Genomic DNA, 25,554 nt, shown 5'->3' on the forward strand with positions numbered 1-25,554 from the left:
CTATACTCTATTATTTCAACTAAAAATAACGATGCTTCCTTTACAAAGAAATTTCAAACACTGATGATATGTATAAGAGATTGCCCCATCCATAATGACTGTAATAAGCAAAGCAATCCGTTTGAAAGGAAACAAAAAAAAAAAGGGCTCAGCTAATTCCAATTTCCAACAATGAAACGTGGTAAAAGTGTTTAGTTTAGTTAAAGTGAATTAAAGGCCAAGAGCAAGGCATCAGGAACAAAAGTAGAGGATCAAAACTCGAAAGGGACAGGGAAAGGAACCTGAGAAGTGAGAAAGTGTCATACCTTGCTTGCCTACTCCGACCGAACTTTTCTCTGTTTATCAATCTAGTACTATTGAATTTTCTTCAAGATTTTACTGCTCAACTCTTTTTCCAATTTTCGCCGACACCCACAATACAACAACCTTTGCATATAATAAAATACACTCTCTCTTCATTACTACTCTCAAGCTTCGAATCTCTCTCTCTTCTTTCCTTTTCTTTAATGGCGATGTCTCCAACCATTGAGCCTCCCAACAACTACAGCTGCTTCTCATTCTCTTCCTCTTCCTCCTCCTACTTCTTCTTCAGCTGTTCTTGCGTGTCCATGGTTCTATATCACGTGCTCCGCCTCACCTGATCCTCACCTCTTAGCACTGCCAAAATCAACTGCAACAACCACTACAACACGAAAAACCAAAAAATACAAAAAGAAAAAAGAAAAGAAGATAGCAATGGGTTACAATAACAGACCTTTTTCTCTTTCTATGATTCGTTTGCTACTCACTGAGTTAGTCTTTCTTGGTTTGATCTTTGCTTTCTCTCCAGCTCAATGCATCACTGATTCTTCCGATGGTATTTCTGTTTTTCCTTTTATTTTTTATTTTCTTCTTTAATTGTTTTACGCATTTTCTTCATTGATTTGGTTGTATGATTGAGGTTGACAAGTGTAAAATTATTGACTTGTTTGGCTTAGATGTGAATGTGATTATTAGTCAAGAAATAATCTTTGACGATCTTTCTTTTGAAAAGTTTGATCTTCTATGCTGTGTTTGTTTCTCCAGAAAAATGTGGGAAAAATTGGAGAAAAAGTATATTTGCTTTGATTCCTAATATTGTCATTTATTTTTGCGAAAATGTAATACTTTATAGTTTCGAGTAGGAAAAAATCTACAATTTCTGGATTTTAGTTATATTTGGTGACATTTTATCAGTGCATATGTAAATGGAAGGTTTAATTCAATCTAATCTGAATTTGTTTTTTTTTTTTTTTTAATTTTGAAACCTGGGGATGTCTTATTATGTTGTTTCCTTTACTTATTTGCGAGCAGTTCAAGCGCTTCAGGTTATGTACACTTCATTGAACAGTCCTACAAAGTTAACAAATTGGAAAACTAATGGTGGTGATCCATGTGGAGAGTCATGGAAAGGGGTTACCTGTGAAGGCTCCGCTGTCGTTTCTGTGTATGAGAGTATATATTTCAAATTTAGCTATTTGTTTTTGGAATTTTGTAGTTTGATCAGTTTATGTTTGGTTAATGGGTCTTGTTATTGTTATCACAGTGATATTTCTGGGTTAGGACTTTCTGGAACCATGGGATACTTGCTCTCGGATCTTATGTCCTTGAGAACACTGTAAGATAATTCCATTGCTCTGATATCTGCATGTGCCATTGAGAATGTATCTCTTTGTTAATCAGCTAATTAGTTAAATGGCTTTTCCTTTGTCTCATGTTAGTGATTTGAGCAACAACAACATTCACGATACAATCCCGTACCAGTTGCCACCTAATCTCACAAGCCTGTAATGTCTCTGAGTCATTGTTGTTTCTATTGTTTTAAGTATTTTTTTTATTGCTTAATGTTAAAATGCTTATTTATTATATGATGCAGGAATCTCGCAGGTAACAACTTGAGTGGGAATCTTCCATATTCAATTTCTAGTATGGTCACTCTTACTTACCTGTAAGTGATATAACTCAAATGCTATGATGATTTGTTTACACATTGCGCAATTGAGTAGCAAATCAAACTTCCTCACGTTTCCTAATTCTAAATCTTTGGTTATAGGAATTTAAGCCATAATTCACTCTCCCTGTCTGTTGGAGACATTTTTGCTAATCTTGCCGTCCTTGGTACCTTGTAAGAAAACTTAACCTTTTATATTTAATGTAATCTATTAGGTTTGCTCTATGTAGAATTTCTGAAATCTAAGTTGTTATTCCTTGTTGTTTTAATATTCTACTCATCACTGTCTGGTTTAACTCTTAAAACTTTCCATTTCAGTTATGTTTGGATATTTATTAAGTGGATTTTCTTTTGAAGCCATGCAATTAATTGTTTCCCAGTTTTTTAACTTGTTTAATTAATGAGCTCTGATGATGGAGTTATCTTATGGAATTAATAAGTTTTTGTGGAGTTCGATGCTTATCTTTTGAGTGATCAAATAACATGTTTTTCTTTAGGTATGTCTTATGGTAGGGTGGCTAGATGGTTTTATAAATTTGTACTGTCAATCCTCTTACCAAATAAATTCCTAATTGTTTGTAACATAAAGCATTTTAAAGGTGTTGAAATTTGTTGATTTAAAGCTCCAACTGGAAAATTATATTTGGATTTTGGTTCAACTTAAGGTTGTTTTGTCTTCCCTATATTTATAATTATGTGCATTAATTGAGAAATATTTTGCTGTATGTTTTTGGATTGAATTTCATTAAGGATCAGGGGTAGAGGGAAGTTTTGAATACCTTAACAACATCTAACTATATTCTAATATTTACCTGTAGTCCTTTTTTTTCTAAATATTTTTCTAACCACACTATGATTTGGGTACCTTGTTAATGCAGGGATCTTTCCTTCAACAATTTTAGTGGGGATCTTCCTATTTCATTTAGCTCATTGAGCAATCTTTCTACGCTGTAAGTAAAGTGTTGCTTAATTAAGAGTAAAAAACAAAGGGGAAAACCGGTTTCAGATATTTGTGGAGCTTAACCAGGTGCTATTGATATCTGAATTTGTGGCAGGTATATGCAGAACAATCAATTGACTGGTTCTCTTAACGTCCTTTCGGGTTTATCATTGACAACTCTGTAAGTTACTTTTCTAATACTGCTGTTGGATTTTTACTCCCTGTCAGTCTGTTCTTATGCACCCTAGATTCTGAACAGCAATGTTGCAAAGAATCATTTCAGTGGATGGATTCCTCGAGAGCTTTTTTCAGTCCCAACTTTTATGTAAGGCTTGATGTAGCATTGCTGCCAATTTACTTCTTCCATATTTAGTTTGTGCAAAATGTTTGAATTTGCAATAAAAAATGAAACAGATATGATGGAAACTCCTTTGCCAATGGGCCTGCCCCTCCTCCACCACCATATAGTGCATCTCCACCTGGTAGATCCCATAATAAACATAACTCTGGATCAGGAGCTCGTACATCCCCTGCTTCTGATGGTCAATCATCAGATTCAGATAAGGGACCACCAGCTGGACTTATTGTAGGCATAGTTCTTGGCTCTTTGTTGCTGGTTCTCCTGGCTCTACTTGCTCTTGTTTTCTGCATCCGCAAAAATAAAAGAAAGGTGGGTGGTGCAAGGGCTTCAAGAAGGAATCTTTCGGTTGGCTCCAATGATGGTAGGTTTTCTTCTTCATACTCTGTTCCCCAGCAGTACTATTACTTTGAAATTATTTTTTTTTAGTTACATCTTTGGATTGCATAATTCCTCATTGAAAACGTGAATATATGTGGAGCTACACTAACTAGAGATCTATTTCTAATGAAAAATTGAAAAGCTTCAAGACTTGAGTAACAATAGGCAGCTACTATAGATGCCCATGTCTCATTCTATAGCTTGTTTTGTTTACTTAGTGGATTGATATATTTTAAAAATTGTTTGAACCCTTTCATGTCTATTGGTATGATCAAATGTTGCTTTGGTTACTATTGAATGAAATTGCTTCAATAAAGCAACCAGATTTAAAGAAATTTGTTGGCAGTATTGTTTCTCCCTTATAATGCCTTTCAAATTCACTAGTAATTGGTGCTGCAAACTCTCTAGCATCCTAAAAATGCTGGACCTGTATTCTGCTTCATTTTTGCAGGACATACCAATATGCAAGAGCAGAGGGTGAAAAATGTTGCTGCAGTTATAGATTTAAAACCCCCACCAGCAGAAAAAGTGACAGTTGATAGGTTGTCCAAAAATGGATCTCTAAACAGAATGAAGTCACCCATCACTGCTACATCATATACTGTTGCTTCTTTACAAACAGCCACTAATAGTTTTAGTCAAGAATATCTTATTGGTGAAGGTTCCCTTGGTCGTGTTTACAGTGCAGAGTTTCCGAATGGAAAGGTAACTTAACTGTAATAAATATTTAATATTGAAGTGCTCCAATAAAGACTAATGTTGGATATTTTGTGAAATAATGCAAGATTTTTCAGAATGATAACTAATTATTTTTATCTTGTTTAAACCAGACAATGGCTATTAAAAAAATAGACAATTCTGCACTATCATTACAAGAGGAAGACAATTTTCTGGAAGCTGTCTCCAATATGTCACGCTTGAGGCATCCCAATATTGTTACATTGGCTGGATACTGTGCAGAGCATGGACAGCGTCTTCTGGTATATGAATATATAGGAAATGGTAGTCTTCATGATAGGCTGCACTTTTCTGATGATGACAGCAAGACATTAGGCTGGAATGTACGTGTCAGAGTGGCACTTGGCACTGCCCGGGCTTTAGAGTATGTTATATGTGTACAATTTTTTTGAGTCTCTCTCCCTCCCTTCCACAGTGCACACACGTGTTGCTTTAGCATTTGGCTGCTTGCTTGCATATGTTCCTTTCTGATGAAGCTGTCTTTCAGGTACTTGCATGAAGTGTGCTTGCCTTCAGTTGTACATAGAAACCTCAAGTCAGCAAACATCTTACTTGATGAAGAGCTCAATCCTCACTTGTCAGATTGTGGTTTAGCTGCTCTTACGCCAAATACTGAGCGACAGGTAAAAATTTTCTTTGGACAATGAGTCATTGGTGAACAGGGTTTCACTCAACTGCCATCTGTGAAGGGAAGTTTTATGCTAGCTCTTTATTTCTTTGTTTGATTCCATGTTGGGCAGGTTTCAACACAGGTGGTTGGTTCATTTGGTTATAGTGCTCCTGAGTTTGCATTGTCAGGAGTATATACGGTAAAGAGTGATGTGTACAGTTTTGGGGTGGTGATGTTGGAGTTATTGACTGGTCGGAAACCACTGGACAGGTAAAACCTGTTTTCTGTATTTAGCGGTCAGAAATCACTATATGATGATCTTTATATTTTGGCATTGTTACAATGCTTTGTTTATCTGTCCAAGTAAAATTTTGTTTTGGCTTAATCTGCATTGTTTAGTTCAAGGGTGAGATCAGAGCAATCACTTGTCAGATGGGCCACTCCCCAACTACATGATATAGATGCCCTGGCAAAAATGGTTGATCCTGCCCTCAATGGCATGTATCCAGCAAAATCTCTGTCACGCTTCGCAGACATCATTGCTCTCTGTGTTCAGGTAAAGGAACTTACTAATACTTTGGACTATTTGGATTAAGTTAACCTGATTAGTTTTGTAGGGTAAAAGAAAAGAAAAATAAGACATTGTTGACTTTTATTTTTGTGTTTTTTCTTAAAATATTTCTGGAAATAAAAATTTGCTAATTAGAAGGTCTTTTTTTTTTTTTTTTCCTATGTAGCCGGAACCGGAGTTCCGGCCTCCCATGTCTGAGGTTGTCCAAGCTTTAGTGAGGTTAGTGCAAAGGGCAAGTGTAGTCAAAAGGCGATCCAGTGACGAATCAGGATTTGCATATAAGACGTCAGATCCTGAGGCAATAGAAATGTCATTTTAAGTGTCTGGTTGGAACTCCGCAGCTTGAAACTGATGCCTCGCAAACGTGTATGCAACATGACAAGGTCTAGGATGACTAAAAGAGCAAACAAGTTAAGCGGAAAATATCTGTAAGAGAATCAAAATCGAGAATGGAAAAAGCAAAAAAAAAGTTATGTAATTATATCTCACACACTTTCAGTTTTAAGTTTATAGTTTCCATTGCAGATGTATAGGTGTATTATTGGACATTATGATGCACATTCACGTTTTGCAGCTTAATTAATAAAAAAAAGAATTTTCTATAATTCAAGCAAAGTACATCACATTCCTTTGTTTCGTCCTCATGGTTTTCATGTTTCAGTCCCATGTCTGTCTCCATTGGTCTTTGGCTTTTCCGCCATAAATTGCTAACACGAGTTGTGTTGTGCTAATGGATTGTGATTGTGGACCTGCCACATTTCCATTTCGTGACGTCAGAACTCTTGTTGCCTAGATGCTATTGGGAAAGAAACTGTGACTGAAAAAGTCAACGTGGGTTTATCATAAGAGTCAAAAACAGGCTGTGCCATGTGAATCCTTTATGTTACTTGTCATCGGAGTCGGATCAGTGGCTCAGTGCGTTTTTGGGCAATAATTTTGAATAAATTTTCTGACTTTGATAACAGCTGCAGCCAACCAGTTTTCTGGTACTTGTTATTGGACCTCCTTTTGCTTTGGGCTTCTCTAGGTCGATTCATTTTGTCTTATAAAAATAGGTGCGATGATACTATGAAAACGCCGGCCCATTGTCCATGCAAGCAAGATTTTGGACCGGCCTAATTTGGTGATGTGATGTAACGATAATAAATTGAAAATTTTAGGGAAAAATAAAATTCTCTTTTTTTTTTTTTTAGATCATTTAAGGAATTCTCTTCCATTCTTAATTTTTAGTGGAAATCTAGCTAAGAATAAGGATGTTAATGAATTAAGTTAGACTGGGATAGGTTTTCGCTCTATTAAAGTTTTTAATATTTATATTTGAAATTCATTAGATTTGACATTAAAATATTATTTTTTATATTTAATTTGATTTATATATTTTTAAATCACAATTGATTTAATTTAAAATTAATTTAATATAATATTTATAAAATTATATTTTAATTATAAAAAAATATTTTTATTAAATTAATATTTTAAATAAAATATTAAATAATAATTTTATTAATATAATATATAATTAAATTAATTAAAAATATATTTTATAAATCAAGATCGGATCAAAGATGATATCTCCTAAAATCTGACTCCAACTCAAAACCGAATTTAAAGAAAAAAACCCAACCTAACTTGATTTAAAAAAAAAAAAAAATCTGACTTTATCAAAGACAAATCAAATCTATCGAATTATTTTAGCATCCTTAAATTATAGTTTCTACTTTTTATTAAAATTAAAAATTGAAAAAAAATGTAAATAAAAAAAAGGGGAAAACTGTTGTAATCTCTCAATGAAATTAATGATCCCCTGATTTATCCCATAGTTTTTAAGACAAGGAAGAAATTTTAAACCCACTCCAAGGTACCGTCATCACCTGCCGGTTTCGGCAAATTCGCACTCTAACATCCCACCATAAAAGCTGCCGTTTTTATCGCTACGCTGACAAACAACCAAAGCCAAAAGCAAATCTCTCTTAACTCTCGCATTAGATCCAAACCTTAAACCCCATCAATCAATGTCTTTAACTAATAACGCAAACAATTTCCACAATCTTTTTCTTGAATCTAAACAAGATCAACCCGACACCATCCGAATTCCCGACCGGGTCGAACTTCGCTCGAGTCCGAGGAGTCGTCAGGGTTCTCCGAGTCGGTCCCCACGACTCGGCCCCAGTCGGTTCATGAATGGTGAAAAGAGCGGCTCATTTGTTGGAGCTGAATTGTTAGGAATATTGTGGGGTAGTCGAAAGAAGCAATCGAAGAAGGTGAAGAGAAAAGGAGGGAAAGTTTGGTACCACAAGAATAGGGTGAAAGGACTTGTGGTGGTGATTGCATTGGTGGGTTTGTTTTTCTTGGTCAATTGGTTTATGCTTTTGAGGTTACAAGATCACCGGGTCGGACGCCATACTGGATCTTCCAGGAATTCTTCTTCCGTTTCGGTTCAGGTACGTAGCTCAACTCTCATAGTCTCATCTCATTGGCTTTGAGATTTATTTTGGAATTATTATAGAATACATTAATGATAAGGAAAAGAATGGACATTTAGGAGGCGATTTGCGGCATCGGTGAAAGGTTAATATTATTAATTCCAGTTTCAAGAAGTGGTAATAATCATATATTAGTAACTTACTAAATGAAAGATAGCTAGTATAATTTGCCAATTGCATTGCTTTTGTGGGTTTTGCAGGGAAAGGTGAAAAAGATTAGTAAGGGGAAAAAGCAATATAATGGTATTTATGGAAGGATGTTGGCTTTGGCTGCTCATGCTTTGGCAGAGGTATTTGAATATAACCAATGATGTCTTTCTGTTTATTCCCTATAATGAACAGCCTATGTCGATACTGTTTATCTCTTCTTCTGGTTTTGCATGTTTTCATTGAAAAAAGTGTTATGACATATAGGGGCAAAATAAACGTGAGCCAAAAGATTTATGGCAGGAACCTGTGGTTCCTGCTTCTGCTTGGAGACCTTGTGCTGATCAACATAACTGGGAACCTAGTGGTCTCTCTCTGACTTCTATATGTTTAATTCACTGGAGCATAGATAATTTAAACTAGTCCTGACATAATACCTTTTGTTATTTCCAGAGGGGAAGAATGGATACATTATGGTTACTGCAAATGGTGGAATGAACCAGCAACGTGTAGCTGTAAGTGATTACATATCCGAAATGCTAGTGTGTGTTCCAATCTCTTGAATCTGCATTCAACTTTCCTCTCTTTCTGAGTTTAGTACACAGTTTATGATTGCTAAAAGTTACTGTTGGTGACAGGTCTGCAATGCTGTAGTTGTTGCTCGATTACTTAATGCAACTCTTGTTGTTCCCAAATTTATGTACAGTAGTGTCTGGAAAGATGTAAGGTGAGGCTTGTCGATGTTCCTTTCTTTTCTTTTCAGAGTGATTTCCTTCTTAACCTTTTTTATGTTTCTTTCCCCTCAGAAGATGGATGTTCTCTTGCATCAAAACATTTAACATTTTCCAGTATATTCTTGATCTTTAAGCACTAAATGATTGGAATTTACTTTCAGATGAAATTTATTTAGTATCTATGGAGATGACTTCTATTTGGTCTAGATGGAAAAATAACCAAATCAAATTTTAAATTGCATAGTCAATTCAGCGATATCTATCAGGAGGAGCATTTTATTAACTACCTGACTCCTGACATTCAAATAGTGAAAGAACTTCCTGAGGAGCTAAAGTCACTAGATTTGGAGGCCATTGGTAGCGTTGTGAGTTTCTTCCTCTAAATCAAGTTCTGAATGGTTTTTGCTTGCAACTTTTGTCTTAGTGTGTCTTTTGTCTATAGTGATTGTTCAATTGATTTTCCAGGTGACAGATGTAGATATTAGGAAGGAATCTAAACCAAGTTTTTATCTGAAAAACATTCTCCCTATCCTACTCCAGAAAAGAGCTGTCCATTTTGTTGGATTTGGGAATCGTTTGGCATTTGACCCAATACCATTTCAGTTGCAGGTATTTCTAGCCTTTATATATGTAACCATAAAAGGCTGCTTTTAATGCTAGCTTTATTCATTAGATAAACTTCATAAGCAGTTCTTGATAATAAAATTGATGGCTATACCCTTTTCTTTCCTACTTTGCTCTTCCTAATTGGGGGACTTTATCTAGAGACTTCGATGCAGATGTAATTTTCATGCACTTAAATTTGTTCCAAAAATACAAGAAACTGCAGCTTTACTCCTTGAAAGATTGCGCCGGCATGCAGCTCGGCCAGGACTATTGGATCATTATCTTGTTGGTCCACGTGCAGTATCAGCTATGATTGCAAGGAGTGATCGTGCTGCAAAAGCTTCCAGATATCTTGCTTTGCATTTGAGATTTGAGATTGACATGGTAGCTCATTCTTTATGTGAGTTTGGTGGAGGTGAAGAAGAGAGGCAAGAATTGGAAGCATATCGACAAATCCATTTTCCTGCATTAACAGAGCTCGAGAAGACACAAAAGTATGGATAATTTTCTATTTCTTCTTCTCTATCATTTTTTTTAATCTCCTTTGTTTTCTTTCCTGGTAAATTTGGAGGAGAAACATGCAAAATATTGCTTTATATTGGGACAAACTGTTTTTACTTGTTTCAGGTTACCTTCCCCTGCCATGCTCAGGTCTGAAGGGTTATGTCCATTAACACCAGAAGAAGCAGTACTTATGCTTGCTGCTCTAGGTTTCAACCGTAAGACTCATATATATGTGGCAGGGGCACAAATATATGGAGGGACAGCAAGATTGGTTGCTTTGACGAGCTTGTATCCTAACTTGGTTACCAAAGAGAATTTGCTTACACCAGCGGAACTTGAACCATTCCTGAACTTCTCATCTCAGGTAACAAAGTGACATTGACACCTCTTGTTTGATAACAGTTTAGGTTTTTTGCGATTGTTGCATTGATAAGTGGTGGTTCTTGAGCAGCTGATCCCTACTGAAATTTGAACTTTGTGAATTATTTTAATATTAGCTCTTTTCATCATGCACAAACTGCTAAATGCTTGTTTTACAGGTTATTCTGATACCGCCTCCTGCATTAATGATCAAAGTTATATAGGTTCTGAATAACTAATTTAGATATTTGGAAATTATTTTATTAAAACTTTTTATATAGCATTTTTAGGACTTGTAAGATTAGGAGAAATGGTTTTCCGTTGATTGTTTATGCTCTTCTCATTAGTTACTGTCATACTTCGTGTGAGTGCAATGACATGATGACCTTATTTCATCTGTAGCTAGCGGCACTGGACTTCATCGCCTGCACTGCAGCTGATGCATTTGCCATGACGGACTCTGGTAGCCAGTTGTCATCTTTGGTATCTGGCCATCGAATATACTATGGTGGAGGGAAGATGCCTACAATACGCCCTAACAAGCGGAGACTCGCTACTATATTCTTGAAGAACAATACTATAGAGTGGAAAGTGTTTGAGCAGAGAGTGAGGAAGGCCGTTAGGCAAACTAAACATGTCCAGAGTAGGCCTAAGGCTAGGAGTGTTTACCGGTATCCACGGTGTAAAGAGTGTATGTGTCTAACAGATTGACATATTGCCCTTTTCACTTTTAAGCATGTTCTGCTTATAACATGTAACATTCTTTGTTGTTTAATATTAGTCTCAAATTAAGCTTGAGCTTCTGTGATTATTCTATATCGTTGTTTAATATGAGGCAAGCTTGTTATTCTTGGAACCCTCTTAGGCCAAGCTTATGGTGAGATGGCAATGCATAATCAAAACAAGTCAATAAGATGTGTTACCAAAAACAAAGGCGAAAGTGAAAAGGTGATACTTGGAAGTTTTTCTGCGGCAAATATTGGTTCAACGTCGGAGAACTACAGATCAATCCTCCTGCAGACTTAATCTCCTAAACCTAACACAGATGCAGATGTCTCCAACACATAAGTTACTAACAGCCACCAGTTTGGGCAAAGCACACAATTTCTGCAACTATACAACTCATACAACAGGCTACAAGCTAAATCTGCATAAAGAGTGTTCTCATGCAACAAAATTTCCCCATGATTTTCTTATCTCTTCCGCCGTTTGGGCTCCACCTGGAAAAGATCATAATAATGAGAAGTAGAGGCAGAACCTCAAAAAACAATATAATTGTTTTCTAAGCAAAGAATACAGATAAATGGACTTTTCTCTATATTCAGTGACATTTTTATATCTAAAATGTCTAAACTTCATGTCTAGAATGAGATGATTGCCTACACGTCTATATCATGTTCTTGAAGCCCAATTAACAAAATTAAAAGAGAGCAGGGGCAAACTCACAAACCACCTGCTAATGCAATGGGTATAATGTTTGGCACACTTTGGTAACAAGTACAACAATCGCAGTCTTGACCAGCAAATGACCTTGTTAATCTTAAAAATGCAATGAAATGGCCATAATAACTATGCACACTGCTAGATAAAGACATAAAACCAATAAAAAAATTGGGCACATGGAAATAATAACTATTTACACTACTGAATACAATAAACTCAGTGAAACAAACATGCACATAGAGTCAAATGTAAAACCAAAGTGAAGTTTTCAACTATAAATTCTGCAAGAAATCAAGAAATATTATAACTGTTCCAAATAACTTCTACAACTTAGAAACCAGTATCTGTTATTTGTTATTGGAACAACAATATGTCAATTGCATGTGGTTTGATGCATGATTTGCACAGGATGAACATTCCTGTTAATTGCACCTTACATCCATAAAGTTCCTCAGAGGACACGAAAAATAGATCCAGCAAATTGTGTACCAGAGGATTAGCAAAAACTAGATAGGTTAAAGAAAAAAAAGAAAGAAAATTGACTTTCAATGATGAGAATTTGGTCAAGAAGTGGTCTTACCTTTGCATCAGATACTGGTGAAGCATGAAATCCATTTTGTGATCTTTTGACACCCTCAGAACATTCAGAACACACGAAGTGGCCCAACTTTTTTGCTTCTTCAATTGTCATGCCCACACAAGCAGGATGATACCTACAAGAATGGAAAGAAGAACATGTAGCAATCTTAAAAATTATACTGCAGGTGGCACTGGGAAATCATAAAAAGAAGCATACAACACCATACCAGTCCTTGCAGCCCTCACATTGCACCATAAGATCATCAGGGTTGTATGGCATCTCACATTTGCAGTATCTTCAAAACAGAAAAACCCAGCGGAACCAAAGAATCAAAGACATATTGCCAATAAGAAAAACTCATATTTCACAAGCCAACAGATCATAATACTCACACAGCAACTCGGTCGGGTGTAAAGGCTCCAGTAGCGGCTTTATACTCAAATCTACAATAGTAATCCTCAGCCCCAACATTCTCAAGCTTAGTGTAGTTCTTGAAAGAATGAACAATGCACTTCCCTTCAATGGTGTGAGCACTTTGCACATCATAGTGGTCAGACAAAAACAGCTCCTTTGCTCCATGGAACTGCCTCCTTCCTCCAAGCGATTCCTCAGGACGATAATACCACCGCACTCGAACCTTCACATTATTCCTGCTATCTGATTCAATTTTCTCAATTCGAGCCACATAGGGGGGCTTACCAGTGTCGGAAGGACGCATCAGAACACAATCCCCAACTGCAAAAACATCAAACTTTCACTCTTAGCCATCACAAACAACATTATTTAACATCTATCTACACCTTTAAAACACATGTATTTGCATATACATTGATGTTAATATACATTGATAGATGGTTGCAAAGCCGCCACCTTTACCCTGCCAACAGACTTACATCTTTCAACATGAATGCCATTGCATCCTTTAAACCCATCAAAAAGCAAAAGCCCGACTACCAAAACAACCAAACATTCACTTCTTAACCGTCAAAACCAATTGTAATTGAGATATTTGAAATTTTCATATTGACAAACACCCAATGTCAAGATTCGAAAATTCCCAGAAGACATCTTCGACATCACCAAAGCAACAATTTTTTTAACGGCATATACGTATATGTAGGCGTATATCTACATGTAAAACACTTTACCTGTGACAACTTTGTTGGTGCCTCGGATGGTGTAAGAGTCGAGGTCTTTCTTCCCTGGTTTGGGCTTGGCAGCAGAGAGCCCTGGTCTTGTTTTTGCCATGGAGGCTAGGGTTTGGAGCTCCGGTCAAGATCAGAGGTTTACAGGGAAGTTGATATCTTTTTTCTTAATGAAACCACACAGTTTTGAAAGAATTAAGGGGGGAAGAAAGAAAGAAAGAAAGACAAACCCTAAGTTCCACTCATGGAAGTGAGAAAGAGAGAATAGAGACACCTCAGACAAGAAGAAAGGACTATCTGGAGAGAACACAGTGAAGAGCTGGAGTTACAGTGATTTTATTTTTAATTTTTATGTAATAATAATGTGGATAATTTAAAAGTGTATTTTGGTAACTCTGATTTCCCATGTAAGCATATGCCTTGCATGCTAGATATTCATCTATTAGTTGCCTTTTGCTTTGGCTAATTAGACGATGCCACGTTCAATTTCAGTGCAATGAAGGATTGTCTCCATATCCGTTCCCCATTCGCCATTTCCATTTCCAACCCATTTTTTTCATTTTTCGCCGTAGTACTTCACTGCTGGGCTCCAGCTTGAGACCCACAGTTATTGTTCGGATTTGGGATGCTTACAGTCAGCAAAATTTCACTGCTCCGGTCAATGGGTAAGGAAAGAAAAAGAGCCCGTAATATTTTAGAGATTTTAGCATAGCTGCTTATAAATAATTATCAATATTGAATTGAAATTCCCATGTGCATATGCTCTAATCGGCTATAAAATATAGCTACAAATATAAACTTTGGAACACATGGGTGCCATGATTCTACATCAAGTTACCCCTTTCGGCCCGTGGCTTCAACTTAAATGATGATTGAAACATAAGGGCCAAGCTCCCAAAGCTTTGCTTCACCTTTCATTGTCATCGGGTTGTATTGCCGGTACTAGAAAGAAATCTATGTCCAAGGAATTCAGATTTCAAAGTCACAAGCACCACGTAAGAAAATTTATTACTACCATATAGGAGAAAGTAACAAAATCGTCTTAATAGCTCAAAGTCTGCAGTTCTCCGTTTTTTGGCTTACCAAATTTGAACTACAAAAATCATAGTTGAATGTGGAATGTTGATACATATAAATATACATCCAGCCATGAATGTGAAAATTTTACTATCATAGACAACATACATATTGATTCAGCAGCTTCTAGGAAAATGAAAGGCTTCCTATTCCAAGAGGAAATTAATAGAAGAAACAAGGCACACCATTCTAGTTCAACGGTTGATTGGAGTGTGCATTCGCTCAACTATCCCGTTAACAGCATCACGGGACATCACTAATGTGTCGTGCAGCAAGATGCTATAGACATTCAAGCGCTGCAAAAAGATACACAAAAAAAGCCTCAGCATCATGAACGAAAAACGTACAAGCCAACTTCAGAAATAGCTTATTAAAGCAATCAGAGAACATGATGCAGTTCATAAAACAAACATATAAATACCAGGGAGTATTGGGATTGTTTTACATCCAAATCTATCATGATGACAGTGATAATTAAAAGTTAATAAGATAGTGTTTCAACATGTCATTTATGACAAAGAAATCTATTGCATATAGTTTTACTACATTTTCGTAACAAGGGAATCATTGTATTATTACCATTAAAGCAACTTACAATTGATGGCAATACATTGACATAATGTAGATTTTGTGTAGCTAGCTTCAACTTTTCATTTATGGGGCTACCATCCACCAGCAGAAGTTTCTTAGTATTCTCCATTTGATTTATATAGTTCACAATATTTTTTGTCTTATGTGTAGGAACCTCCAAATCCTCAAAGACGAAGCTGTTCAATTGTGCAATATTCATTGGCAAGGTTTCAAAACTCAATTAGGAAAGTAAAACTTTGTTTGGCATTCATCGGTAAATCTGCAAAACTATTTTATAAAATGAAAAAAAAAGTACTAATATTCTAAAAAGTTTTATACATGAGCTAGATGATAACTTACCTTGCCTTCGGCAGCACGAGCAGACAGCGCAATCTTCAGTCCAAGGCGTCGAACCTTCTTATTCAACTTAATAGCATGACTTCCTGGCTTAGGGCCATGCATAGTAGCACCACCTCGAAACTGTTATCGACCCCAAAAATCAATTAAAGGCCATAGAAGGCTACATAGTTCTAAAAATTCTTAAAATCAAAGAGCAGAAAAATGAATCACCTGGGGACCACGCAGAGTTCCATGCCTTGCTCGACCAAGACCCTTCTGTTGCCAGGGCTTTCTACCAGTCCCACTAACCTCACTAATAGTTTTTGTTGAATGTGTTCACTGTTGACCATTCAATTGTAACTAATCTTCATACTTAGCAGATTGACTGCATAAGTGAAAAACTGTTTACACAATTTATTGGAAATAGAAGGACAAAAAGGAAAGAAACTAAGAAAGTATTAAGTTAAAAAAACATATAAGGAATAGTCTCAAGAATTTCACAATAATACCTAGATGTGTGTGCTTTTGAAGGATGAAATGGCACCTGTTGTCGTTTTGCAAGCTGCCATAGTACAACACGGTGGATAATATCCTTTCTAATAGGTACATCAAAAACATCACCAGCCAAAACCATGAAGCCCTTCTCTTCATTATGAAAATTTGTCACAGGAATTACCAGGTCCTCATAAAGTCCTGCACCATAATACATTAATTCAATAGAACAATGCTGCTCATTTTAAACAAAAAAGCACCATTGACCTATTCCTGCTATTACTGAAATGCTTATAAGCTGGACTCAGTTTAACTAACACAAGTGCCAAACGGAAGGCAATATAAAACCATGGAGACTTAGGTTCACGAGCTGGCATCTTTCAAGATGATTCCTGGAGGCAAGTTTTAGCACAGAAACAAATTATCATGTGGCTTGGTAACAATATTTGTCCTCAATCTTTGATATCCTTATATCCAATAGAAAGCCAAAGAAAATTCCAAAGGTTTCCTACCAATGCATATTGGCTTCAAACTACGGTAAAATGAAAGTGCCACTACCATCACAATATTTTTAAAGGCAAACAGCTACATATGGAATATGGTACTATATTCTTTCCCATACCTATTGTACGCTCTGGTGTTAGTACAGTCTTTGAAGACAATAAATCGGATGGAAAAGCACCTCCACGTGAATCAGGAGTGAAAATTTCAGTTGAAAACCTACGACAAGCAAGGAAAGATGGACCACCCTACAGCAAATATATGTAGCATAGGTTAATAAAATACAGAGAACAGCCATGATAGAGAAGAAAACAAGAGGTTAGCATGTTAAATGCATAAACATGCAAAACCACTGGGAAGAGACTAGAAGTGGGGAAGTAACAGATTAATACAAAGAATACAGAATTCTTATGATGTCTGCTACAGGTTTTCCAGCACCTCCACTAGATGCAGAAACCAAAATCCTGTTATAAGTCAATTCTTTTAAATTAACAATGAAGGATAATAACAATATTGGAACATTAACTAGTAACCTTGATACCCCCTCCCAATCCCTTTTTCTAAAATTGATTTCCCACCCTATTGGATAGATTCGATCCAAATTAATATTTAGGAGAGAAAAAAAAAAAAAAACAAAATGACAACAAACCTTGGAAAAGCTATAACATTCTGCATGAGGTAACTTATCGCCCAAAATACAGCCACTGAAATCTGGTTAGGAATAGAAAAAGTACCAAGTCAAGTATTGCAATCACAGATAAGCAAATAAACAATGTTGATATGTTAGTATATTACTCTTACCAGAAGCATGAAATGAACGAGATGTGACAATTGGAGATCCCTGACGCCCCAAGGCAGACAATGACCCAAAAGAACGTACAATCCTTCTTGAGATCGAAAAAGCCATACTCCCCAAAACCAGGAACTACTTATTCAATAGCAGCAAAACAAAGTCACCTGTTCATCTACAACCCAAACTTCATTCGGTTTATGAACTTTAGCAAAGATTAAAGCCCACAACTTTCACCAAAAATCTTAATAATATATTTACAAAACCATTTAAATCAAAGTTTTGCATCTAACATTATGAGTAAAAAGTGTTTTTTGGCCATCTGAAAAGTGTTTGATGAATTCCATAAGCAAGAAACTTAGAGTAAGAAAAAATTAAAGATCAAAAATAGGTTCCCTAAAATCATATGAAGCTGCAATAAAGGCTAAATTGGGTGAAAGTCAATTAAGTTGCTAATCAAATCATTAATTATCTTAAGATTAACAAATGCATGCTGAAACGAGAAGGTACCATGAGAATGGACGTCGACGATATCTAACCGTTGAAATGTACCTGGAGAACGTTGGTTATGGATTGTCCCGGCAGGGGTCGGCGGTTTTAGAGAATGGAGGCGAAGCATGAAGAAGAAAGTGTTGTTTTAGCTGCATTGAAAATAGAAAGGGAAAAACCCCGCGTGTTGCTCCCAAATTTTCAAAGTGTTTGGACCAAACAGAATTTTGGGTTGAGCTTAAGTTAGAAACCCGAATGACTGATCTAGGCTTTCTTTGGGCAAGCCGCAAGGCCTTGGCTTTTATTTAGACAAACCCATTACATACAAGGGGTATTGAGCTGAAATATTTAACTTTTTTCTTTTGTCTTAGACAACACAAATTAACCAAGTTTTAATAGTTACTAGCTAAATACTTGCGCGTTGTAGTAGGTTAAATTTTTTTTTTGTTATTTTATTTATAAATTTTTTGTTATAAAATTTTTCTAATTAAAAAAATAAATAATAAATGAAAGTGACACATGAATATCTCAATTTTATTTTTCTCAAAATTTTTATTTAATTAAAAAGCAAAATCAAAATAAAAAAAGTGAAAAAAACCAAAAAAAAAAAAAGCTCATATAAGTTAATACATGGACACTCCCATTGAACCTAAAATATTAATTTCTTAAATTAATATATTAAATAATAATTTTATTAATATAATATATAAATTTAAAATAAAATTAATAATAAAATATATATATTTTTATGTATATTTCGAAATAGGTCCTATGCATGCTAAACATGCTTTAATCTTGATCTCATTTTTTTAAAAAAAAAACTCAATTTATCTCAACTCAATCTCAATTTTTAAAAAAATCACTCTATCGATCATAATTGATCAAAACTAACAAGATACAAATTATTTTGACATCTCTATCAATTGATATATTTTGTTATAAATTTTATATAATAAAAAAATAAAAAAATACAAAAAAAGCCAAATAGAGGTGTCGTGTGGATACTTCCATTGGTTTCTTTTCTTTTACAAAATTAATTTAATTAAAAAGGCATAAAAACAAATAAGGCAAATGACAAACCAAAAATAAAAACAAAAACAAAAGAAAAAAAACAAGAAAAATCAAAAATAAAAATAACAAAGTAAGAAAAAGGAAAAATGAAGTTTATTGGGGTAATACATAGACATCACAAATGAGCTAAAAATATTAATATATTAAATTAAGGTATTAAATAATAATTTTATTAATTAAAAAATAAAAAAACAATAAAGAGGAAAAAAAAATAAAAAAAGGAAAAGTGATATAATCGAGGTGCCATGTGGATATCTAAATTTACTTTAAAATTTTAATATATTAAATTAAGGTATAAAATAAAAATTTTATTAATATAAAACATATATATATAAATATAAAATCAAATAAATAATAAAAATATATACTTTTATAAATACAATGGAATGACTTGGGTACAATACCTTAAATCATTTTTTGACTGTTTCTCATCTTCCTAAACAAATAAAGAACCCAACTTGACTATATCTTATTTTTTAAAAATAAATGCTCATATCGAATCGAGATAGATTAGAATCACTAGATATTGATTGTTTTGCAATTTCTATCAACCAATTTATTTTATTGTAAAATTTATTTATGTAACAAAAAAATACAAAAGGAAATAAACAAATGGGGTATTATGTGAACATGATATTATATTTCGTTACAAAATTTATCTAATAAAAACATAAATGAAACAAGCAAAAAGTTAAAAAACAAAAAACAAAAAAAAAATGACCCTCTTATTGGATCGAGACTTATCAAAATCTATTGGATATAAATTATTTTGTCATCCTTATCCACTAATTCTTTTTGTTACAAAATTTATTTAATTAAAAAAATGAAAGAAAAATACCAAGTTAAGGTGTTTATTGGACAACTCAATTGGATTTTTCATAAAATTTATCTAAATTAAAAGAATTTTTTTTTATAAAACCCAAAAAAGTTGAAAAAATAAAGAAAAAATTAAAAAAAAAGAAACATAATGTGTCACGTCGACACCATAAATGAGGGTCAAATAAAAATTAAAATGAGTAAAATTTTTATATTAAATGAATAAATAGATGGATTACATTTTAATTATTTATAAATATATTTTTTTATTACATTAAAATATTAAATAATAACATTATTAATATACTATATATATAAATATAAAAATAAATAAATATTTAAAAATATAATTATATATATAAATATATATACTTGGGGTAAGACAAAGTACCTTATATCTTACCTTTAACTTGATCTCAATTTAAAAAAACAAAAAAAAAAACCTTGATCTTATCCCAAAATTTTTAAAAATTTTATACATATTAAATCAGACAAATCAACACTCATGGGTATGGGTTATTTTATCATTATACATTGATTTTTTTGTTATAAAATTTATCTAATTAAAAAAGTCAAAGACTAAAAAACAAAAAAAAATAACAAAAAAAAAAAAAAAAACCCAAATGGAGATGCCATTTATATTTATTAAATTAAGATATTAAATAATAATTTTATTAATATAATATATATAATTAAATAAATAATAAAATATTTATTTATATATGCTCGGACAAAATGAAATATTCTAAACACAAATCTAACCTAACCTTAATTTAAAAAAAAAAAAAAACTCAAACGAATCTTAAATAAATAAATAAAAAAAACATATTTGATCTAGATGAATTAAAACCTATCAAATGCTTGCTACACATATAAAAAAAAAGAAAAAAATGTATACATTTTTAATTAATAATATCAAATGGATAACAAACAAAAAATTTTAACAATAAAAAATAATTATTAAATATTTACAAATAATAAATAAATAAATAAAAGAAAATTGCAATGGAGTGCCAAGTGACATTTCATGAAACCTATGTACATATGTAAAATTAATTATATAGATAGATAGATGTGGATCTCATCTTCACTAGCTCTTTTTTTTACGCTAAGATGACATGTCAATGCTTAAACTGATAATTATAATAGTCGGTTTACTTTTATTATTGATTTGATATTATATATATATTATTATATAATAACTATCTTTAACTTTCCAATCTTATATATAGTCCATCATTGTACTAAAAAATGATTGAAAGGGTAATTGGGGAAAAAACTCAATTTAGAAGCTTCTGGAGGCTATTAGGGAGGTGGTCTTTAATTCGATGAGTTGACTTTTTTTTTTTCATTTTTGAAAATTTAAAAGGGAGAGAATGGGGGAACAACGAAAGCATAAGGAACAAAAAAAGAGAGATTTACATGATGAAAGATCTTAGGATAGTGGGTGTATAATATAAAGTTGCAGCCGTAAGCAGCCAAATCATTGGGCTTTTTGAAGAAGAAATCAGCCATCAATAGATACTAAAATAAATGGTATTTATTTTCTTAATATATTGTTTTAAAAATTAGGAAAAAAATCATTTCTCTAGAAATATTTATTATGATATTCATTTTGTGATATGTTTTTGCATGATTTGATTTTTTTTCTTTGATTAATATAAAATCGCAGCCATTGGTAGCCAAATCATTGGGTTTTTTTTTTTTTTTTTGGGTTTTCAGTAAGTTTGAAAAGGGTTTTTTATTTTTAAGGTTTTTATGTGTTTTGATAGAGGCTCTTTTTTTTTTTTGTTTGGCACAGTTTTTCTTGATTACAACTTTTGGTTTTTCATTTTTTTGCAGTTATTCACTATTGCATCTTTTCTATTATTGGTTCAATTGAGTTTTTGGATTTTGTTTTCTGTTTAAAACTATGGAAGATGTTATTTTTTAAGTTTTTGATAACTTTAATTTTTTTGGATTGGGATGTTTGGAACTTGTGGGCATGCATGATATGCCGTGTTCTGGATGTATTGTTTCCATTTATGGTTTTTGATTTCATGCATTGATGGAGTTTTTCATTTGCATGTGTTGAAGGTTATTTTTCTAAGTATTTGCTTTTATTTTTGTATTGGTTTATTTATGATGCATGGTGTTTTTGTTTTTTGGGAGTGCTCAGTTCTGGTTTTTTTTTTTTTTTTTATCGGGAGTGTTCTTTGTTTGTTAGGTGAAGTTATGGAACATGGTTTGCGAATTAACAAAATTGGTGTTTAGTTTTTAATTTTATCTTTATTTTATGGGTGTTGTGTTTGGATTAATGGAACTATTATTCTGTTTTTGTATCTTTATTCAATTAATTTTGTTGCTGAGTTTCATGATAAGGGAATATAAGCTTCACCTTCCCCAATGTCCAGGCACGTTTATGTGTGTCCTATTGGAAAGCCTCTACAAATAGACATTGTAGCTCTCAAAGAGAACTATAAATCTCCATAGTTTTTTGAAGAGCAGGTAGAGGCTAATCCAATAGGTTAGTATTGGTTAAAGACAAACATGCTATTCATTCATTTTACTTGATTTGAAAAAACCTTTTTTTGTTTGTGTTTTCTCACAATCAATTATAATATTTATTTGTTTTGTCATGTAAGCTTATCACTTATCTTGTAGTTTTGTAAATGGTTTGATGATATGATGGTTGTTTGCTTAAAGGAACTAAATGCTATGGCTTTGTCAACCACTGGAAATGATGGAAAATCTATGTTTCTCTAGCAATTATTAAAATAATATCTATAATCTATAACTAAATATAAAAGTTGTGCTTGTTTTGTATTGAAGGGCAATGTAAAAAAAAATTCAAGGGTAATTTTGGACTTAAAAAAAGCTTCTCTAAAAGTTACATCTACTTTGTGAAGAGTTCAAATGGTTATGCGTTACTTGGCATGATGACAGTGATCATGGGTTCTGTAAAATCTGGGAAGTCCACACTTCGAGGGCTATTGCAGTGTTTTAACATGATTCTTATGTTGGCTATTGAACCAAAAGCAATCAATTCAATTACATCAATGGCATCTTCAATTGTCATGAAAATCTTGCAACTAATGTGAAAAAAAATAAAGAATAAAAATCTTTTGAAGTTAATTATGTAAAATTGTCATATGTATATGTAAAATTTTATACACAAAAAGTAATGTGAGATTGATTATTCTTACGAAAGTTTAGGACTTTGTTCTCTATGTCTACTATTTGGACAATAAAAACTCCCGTTTATAAATTTCAAACTTTTAGGATATTGCTTGCAGCTATTATAGAACCACCCATCATAGGTATCAATTTTAATGGCCTTGGCTTGACATGTAAAAAAAATCCTACATAGAGCAAATAATATGTGTCAAAATAGCAAAATATGTGTGCAATATTTTCATAACGAAAACAATCCAAAAGGATAATCAAGATAAAAAGCATATATAATGTAACCTTAGATTTTAGTAAATCTATTTTCATTAGCTCTTTAGTGATTCTTCTATTTTCATCAACAACATCTATAAGTGTTGGTTGTTGCTTGTTATTATCTTGTAACAAGAGAGGAAACAATGGTGCAGCTTCATATTTATATTGCAATAATGGTTAGGACAAATGAACTAAATTCATATTATCTAAGGAACACATAATCATTCAATAAAAAAATGAAGCTTTTATTATGCATTATTCATAATATATATCTTAGTTACTGAAAAGCTATACAAATTTGTGTTCTTTGACATTTTTTTAGGTAGCTAGTTAATATAGATTAAATATAGATAATAAACCTAAATATGTCATCATGTAAGAGATTAAAACTAAAAAATCACTCACTTTGAAATTCCCTAACAATCATACTAATCAATATGATAACAACATTTGGACGCTTTTCCAATAAATTTTGCTTTAGAACCTTTGTTTGATAAGCCCATAATGTAATAATAAGATCATTGCCACTAGTAAATGCAAAACTAATTAAAACTAATTTTATGACATTATTTTAACAAGGAAAATAATAAATAATCAATTTAATATTTACTGTTTACCTCTAAATAGCAAATTTTGTCCATCAACAATATCATTTTTATCTTTGTCATAACCTTCAACAATATTGCCAATCCTTACCAATATTCCAATGACATCAACAATTGAAATTAAATTTAATAGTTAAATAAGAAATAATAAATAAGGTTTTAAAGCATGGGTGAACATAAAAAAAAAATTTATGAGATTGTTGAAAGGAAAATGATAAACTTATTAATGTTGCACCATTGAAAGCATGTTGAGAAAGAGAGGAAAAATACTGAAACTCAAAACAATGCATAAGACAACATGGTTTAATGCAAGCTTGCATTGCATTCCCTTATAAGTGCAAAATATAGTGTAATTATTATTTATATATTTTATGATTTTTGAAAAAAGAGAAATTAAATTATTAATAGGTAATATATGTGAAAACATTTTCATCCACCACCAATAAATCAAGACTGATAAATTTTTTTTCAGCACAACGAGAATGGAATCCCAAATTCTAACAACGCGACTTTAATTTTCTATAAATACTCATGATATTTAAATTGATTTAAAAGTTGATAACTCATTACAACTGCTTGATCATCAACAGTTATATTATGACAAAATTAGAAAATTCAGCATATAGTTTTTATAAAAGAAAAGTTGATAGTTAGTCTGAACAGGTTAAACATATAGATTGCATTAATGTATATCTATATTGCATACATAAAAGGAAAGAAAAGAATAAATATATACCATTTTGATGATGGAGGAAAAATATCAGGTGGATTTCTTTATTTGGTGTGAAAGATATTTTTACATTATGAGAAACCTTAACAAAAAAAAGAAACAATGGTTATTTCTCAAAAGAAAAATACATAAAGATGAATAGCAATAAAACTTATCAGATAAAAGATGAGCATAAAACATTTATATTCATTGCATGAATAGAGAAAAAGATAAAGTATAAATAAAGAGATATAAAGAAAAACAATCAGCAAGGCCGTAGTTGAATAGAATATGTCAACTGGATTGAGTTGTTTATATGATAATACAAAAAAAATCAGCATAAAATGTAGGCAATGATTAAGTTATTGTAAAATTGATATAGATGATGACGAAAATTTATTGCATTTTGAAATACTACATCAAAAGGAAGAGAATCAATTATAATCGAAAAATAAATGATTAAAAAGATAAACTATAACTTGAAATCAAGTTTTCAAAAATCTCTAGATATATAGTATTTTTTGTGATCGATGTGGTTTGCCATCTTTATCTTTAATCAAAATTTTTAAACCACTCTTATGTGTGACTTTAGAAATTAAAACATATGATTGGCCTTGAGTGAAGATCGGTCTAGGCAAATAAAGACCAACAGACTCTAGAGTTTGACCTTAACTTTTATTTATTGCCATACCATAAGATAACCAAATTAAAAAAAAATTAAAATGAAAATGCTATCTCCAATCTTTGATTATGAAACATATCCTAGGTATAAAAACCTTACTACCAATGTGGCTACCATTAATTATTGTAGCTTCAATAATATTAGCAACCAACTGTGTCAAAATAAGTTCGGTATCATTACACAATCCTAATGTTTTATTCAAATTTCTAAGGAGAATAACCAACCTAATTTCAATTGTAATTTATGATTAGGAATTCCAAAAAATGACAAAGAATTCAAAAACTCAAAAGGATACAAATAATCATTATAAGCAATATTACCTTTTGCATTAACAATTGAATCAAAACTACGATATATTCTAATATTATTAGGGATCAAAGAAAGCACTTGAGTATTGGTTGAATCAATAGTTTTATTAAAA

The 25,554-nt window shown here is 32.7% G+C and overlaps 3 protein-coding genes and 1 pseudogene across 5 annotated transcripts; 2 read left to right on the plus strand and 2 right to left on the minus strand.

Annotated features, from left to right (window-relative positions):
• The first annotated feature begins 217 nt into the window (after positions 1-217).
• Positions 218-6,172, plus strand: LOC111275225 (protein STRUBBELIG-RECEPTOR FAMILY 8-like). The gene is made up of 16 exons (XM_022860414.2): positions 218-856; positions 1,333-1,465; positions 1,565-1,636; positions 1,740-1,805; positions 1,895-1,966; positions 2,072-2,143; positions 2,848-2,919; positions 3,025-3,090; positions 3,169-3,234; positions 3,324-3,631; positions 4,100-4,353; positions 4,479-4,750; positions 4,874-5,009; positions 5,127-5,266; positions 5,396-5,552; positions 5,734-6,172. The coding sequence occupies exons 1-16, from the start codon at positions 736-738 to the stop codon at positions 5,884-5,886; spliced, it is 2,160 nt and encodes a 719-aa protein (XP_022716149.1). The 5' UTR covers positions 218-735; the 3' UTR covers positions 5,887-6,172.
• Positions 6,173-7,246: 1,074 nt separating this feature from the next.
• On the plus strand, positions 7,247-11,217 carry LOC111275226 (O-fucosyltransferase 2-like). Of its 2 annotated transcripts, XM_022860416.2 has the most exons (11): positions 7,247-8,008; positions 8,251-8,340; positions 8,465-8,564; positions 8,651-8,712; positions 8,836-8,924; positions 9,004-9,045; positions 9,176-9,296; positions 9,397-9,540; positions 9,697-10,031; positions 10,165-10,405; positions 10,804-11,217. In XM_022860416.2, the coding sequence occupies exons 1-11, from the start codon at positions 7,580-7,582 to the stop codon at positions 11,110-11,112; spliced, it is 1,962 nt and encodes a 653-aa protein (XP_022716151.1). In that variant the 5' UTR covers positions 7,247-7,579; the 3' UTR covers positions 11,113-11,217. The 2 variants fall into 2 exon arrangements, with proteins under 2 accessions (XP_022716151.1, XP_022716152.1); XM_022860417.2 differs by lacking the exon at positions 9,004-9,045 and having other exon boundaries at positions 7,249-8,008.
• Positions 11,218-11,342: 125 nt separating this feature from the next.
• LOC111275228 (Bromo-adjacent homology (BAH) domain-containing protein) lies at positions 11,343-13,920 on the minus strand. The gene is made up of 5 exons (XM_022860422.2): positions 13,573-13,920; positions 12,817-13,159; positions 12,651-12,719; positions 12,425-12,557; positions 11,343-11,621 (listed from the first exon to the last, which is right to left on the minus strand). The coding sequence occupies exons 1-5, from the start codon at positions 13,670-13,672 to the stop codon at positions 11,595-11,597; spliced, it is 672 nt and encodes a 223-aa protein (XP_022716157.1). The 5' UTR covers positions 13,673-13,920; the 3' UTR covers positions 11,343-11,594.
• Positions 13,921-14,475: 555 nt separating this feature from the next.
• On the minus strand, positions 14,476-17,973 carry LOC111274031 (uncharacterized; annotated as a pseudogene). Its single transcript, XR_016334394.1, has 9 exons — positions 17,891-17,973; positions 17,350-17,513; positions 17,198-17,259; positions 16,670-16,796; positions 16,100-16,248; positions 15,787-15,894; positions 15,573-15,696; positions 15,242-15,411; positions 14,476-14,942 (listed from the first exon to the last, which is right to left on the minus strand). The product of XR_016334394.1 is annotated as an uncharacterized LOC111274031 (transcript).
• Between the last annotated feature and the right edge of the window lie 7,581 nt (positions 17,974-25,554).

Source organism: Durio zibethinus, chromosome 26, assembly GCF_047325235.1.
Source record: "Durio zibethinus cultivar Kanyao isolate XHJ-2024 chromosome 26, ASM4732523v1, whole genome shotgun sequence".
In the NCBI taxonomy this organism is placed as follows: Eukaryota; Viridiplantae; Streptophyta; class Magnoliopsida; order Malvales; family Malvaceae; genus Durio; species Durio zibethinus.

What these genes read in the sequence shown, in the direction of transcription:
- LOC111275225 (XM_022860414.2), top strand. Translation starts at nt 736, where the DNA reads ATGGGTTACAATAACAGACCTTTTTCTCTTTCTATGATTCGTTTGCTA. An exon ending in GGCTCCGCTGTCGTTTCTGT is followed by an intron (nt 1,466 to 1,564) that starts GTATGAGAGTAT and finishes TTGTTATCACAG; the next exon opens with TGATATTTCTGGGTTAGGAC. An exon ending in CAGAGTTTCCGAATGGAAAG is followed by an intron (nt 4,354 to 4,478) that starts GTAACTTAACTG and finishes TGTTTAAACCAG; the next exon opens with ACAATGGCTATTAAAAAAAT.
- LOC111275228 (XM_022860422.2), bottom strand. Translation starts at nt 13,672, where the DNA reads ATGGCAAAAACAAGACCAGGGCTCTCTGCTGCCAAGCCCAAACCAGGG. An exon ending in CACCAACAAAGTTGTCACAG is followed by an intron (nt 13,160 to 13,572) that starts GTAAAGTGTTTT and finishes ATGTTTTTGCAG; the next exon opens with TTGGGGATTGTGTTCTGATG. An exon ending in TGTGAGGGCTGCAAGGACTG is followed by an intron (nt 12,558 to 12,650) that starts GTATGGTGTTGT and finishes CCATTCTTGTAG; the next exon opens with GTATCATCCTGCTTGTGTGG.
- LOC111275226 (XM_022860416.2), top strand. Translation starts at nt 7,580, where the DNA reads ATGTCTTTAACTAATAACGCAAACAATTTCCACAATCTTTTTCTTGAA. An exon ending in ACATAACTGGGAACCTAGTG is followed by an intron (nt 8,565 to 8,650) that starts GTCTCTCTCTGA and finishes TGTTATTTCCAG; the next exon opens with AGGGGAAGAATGGATACATT. An exon ending in TGGAGGCCATTGGTAGCGTT is followed by an intron (nt 9,297 to 9,396) that starts GTGAGTTTCTTC and finishes TTGATTTTCCAG; the next exon opens with GTGACAGATGTAGATATTAG.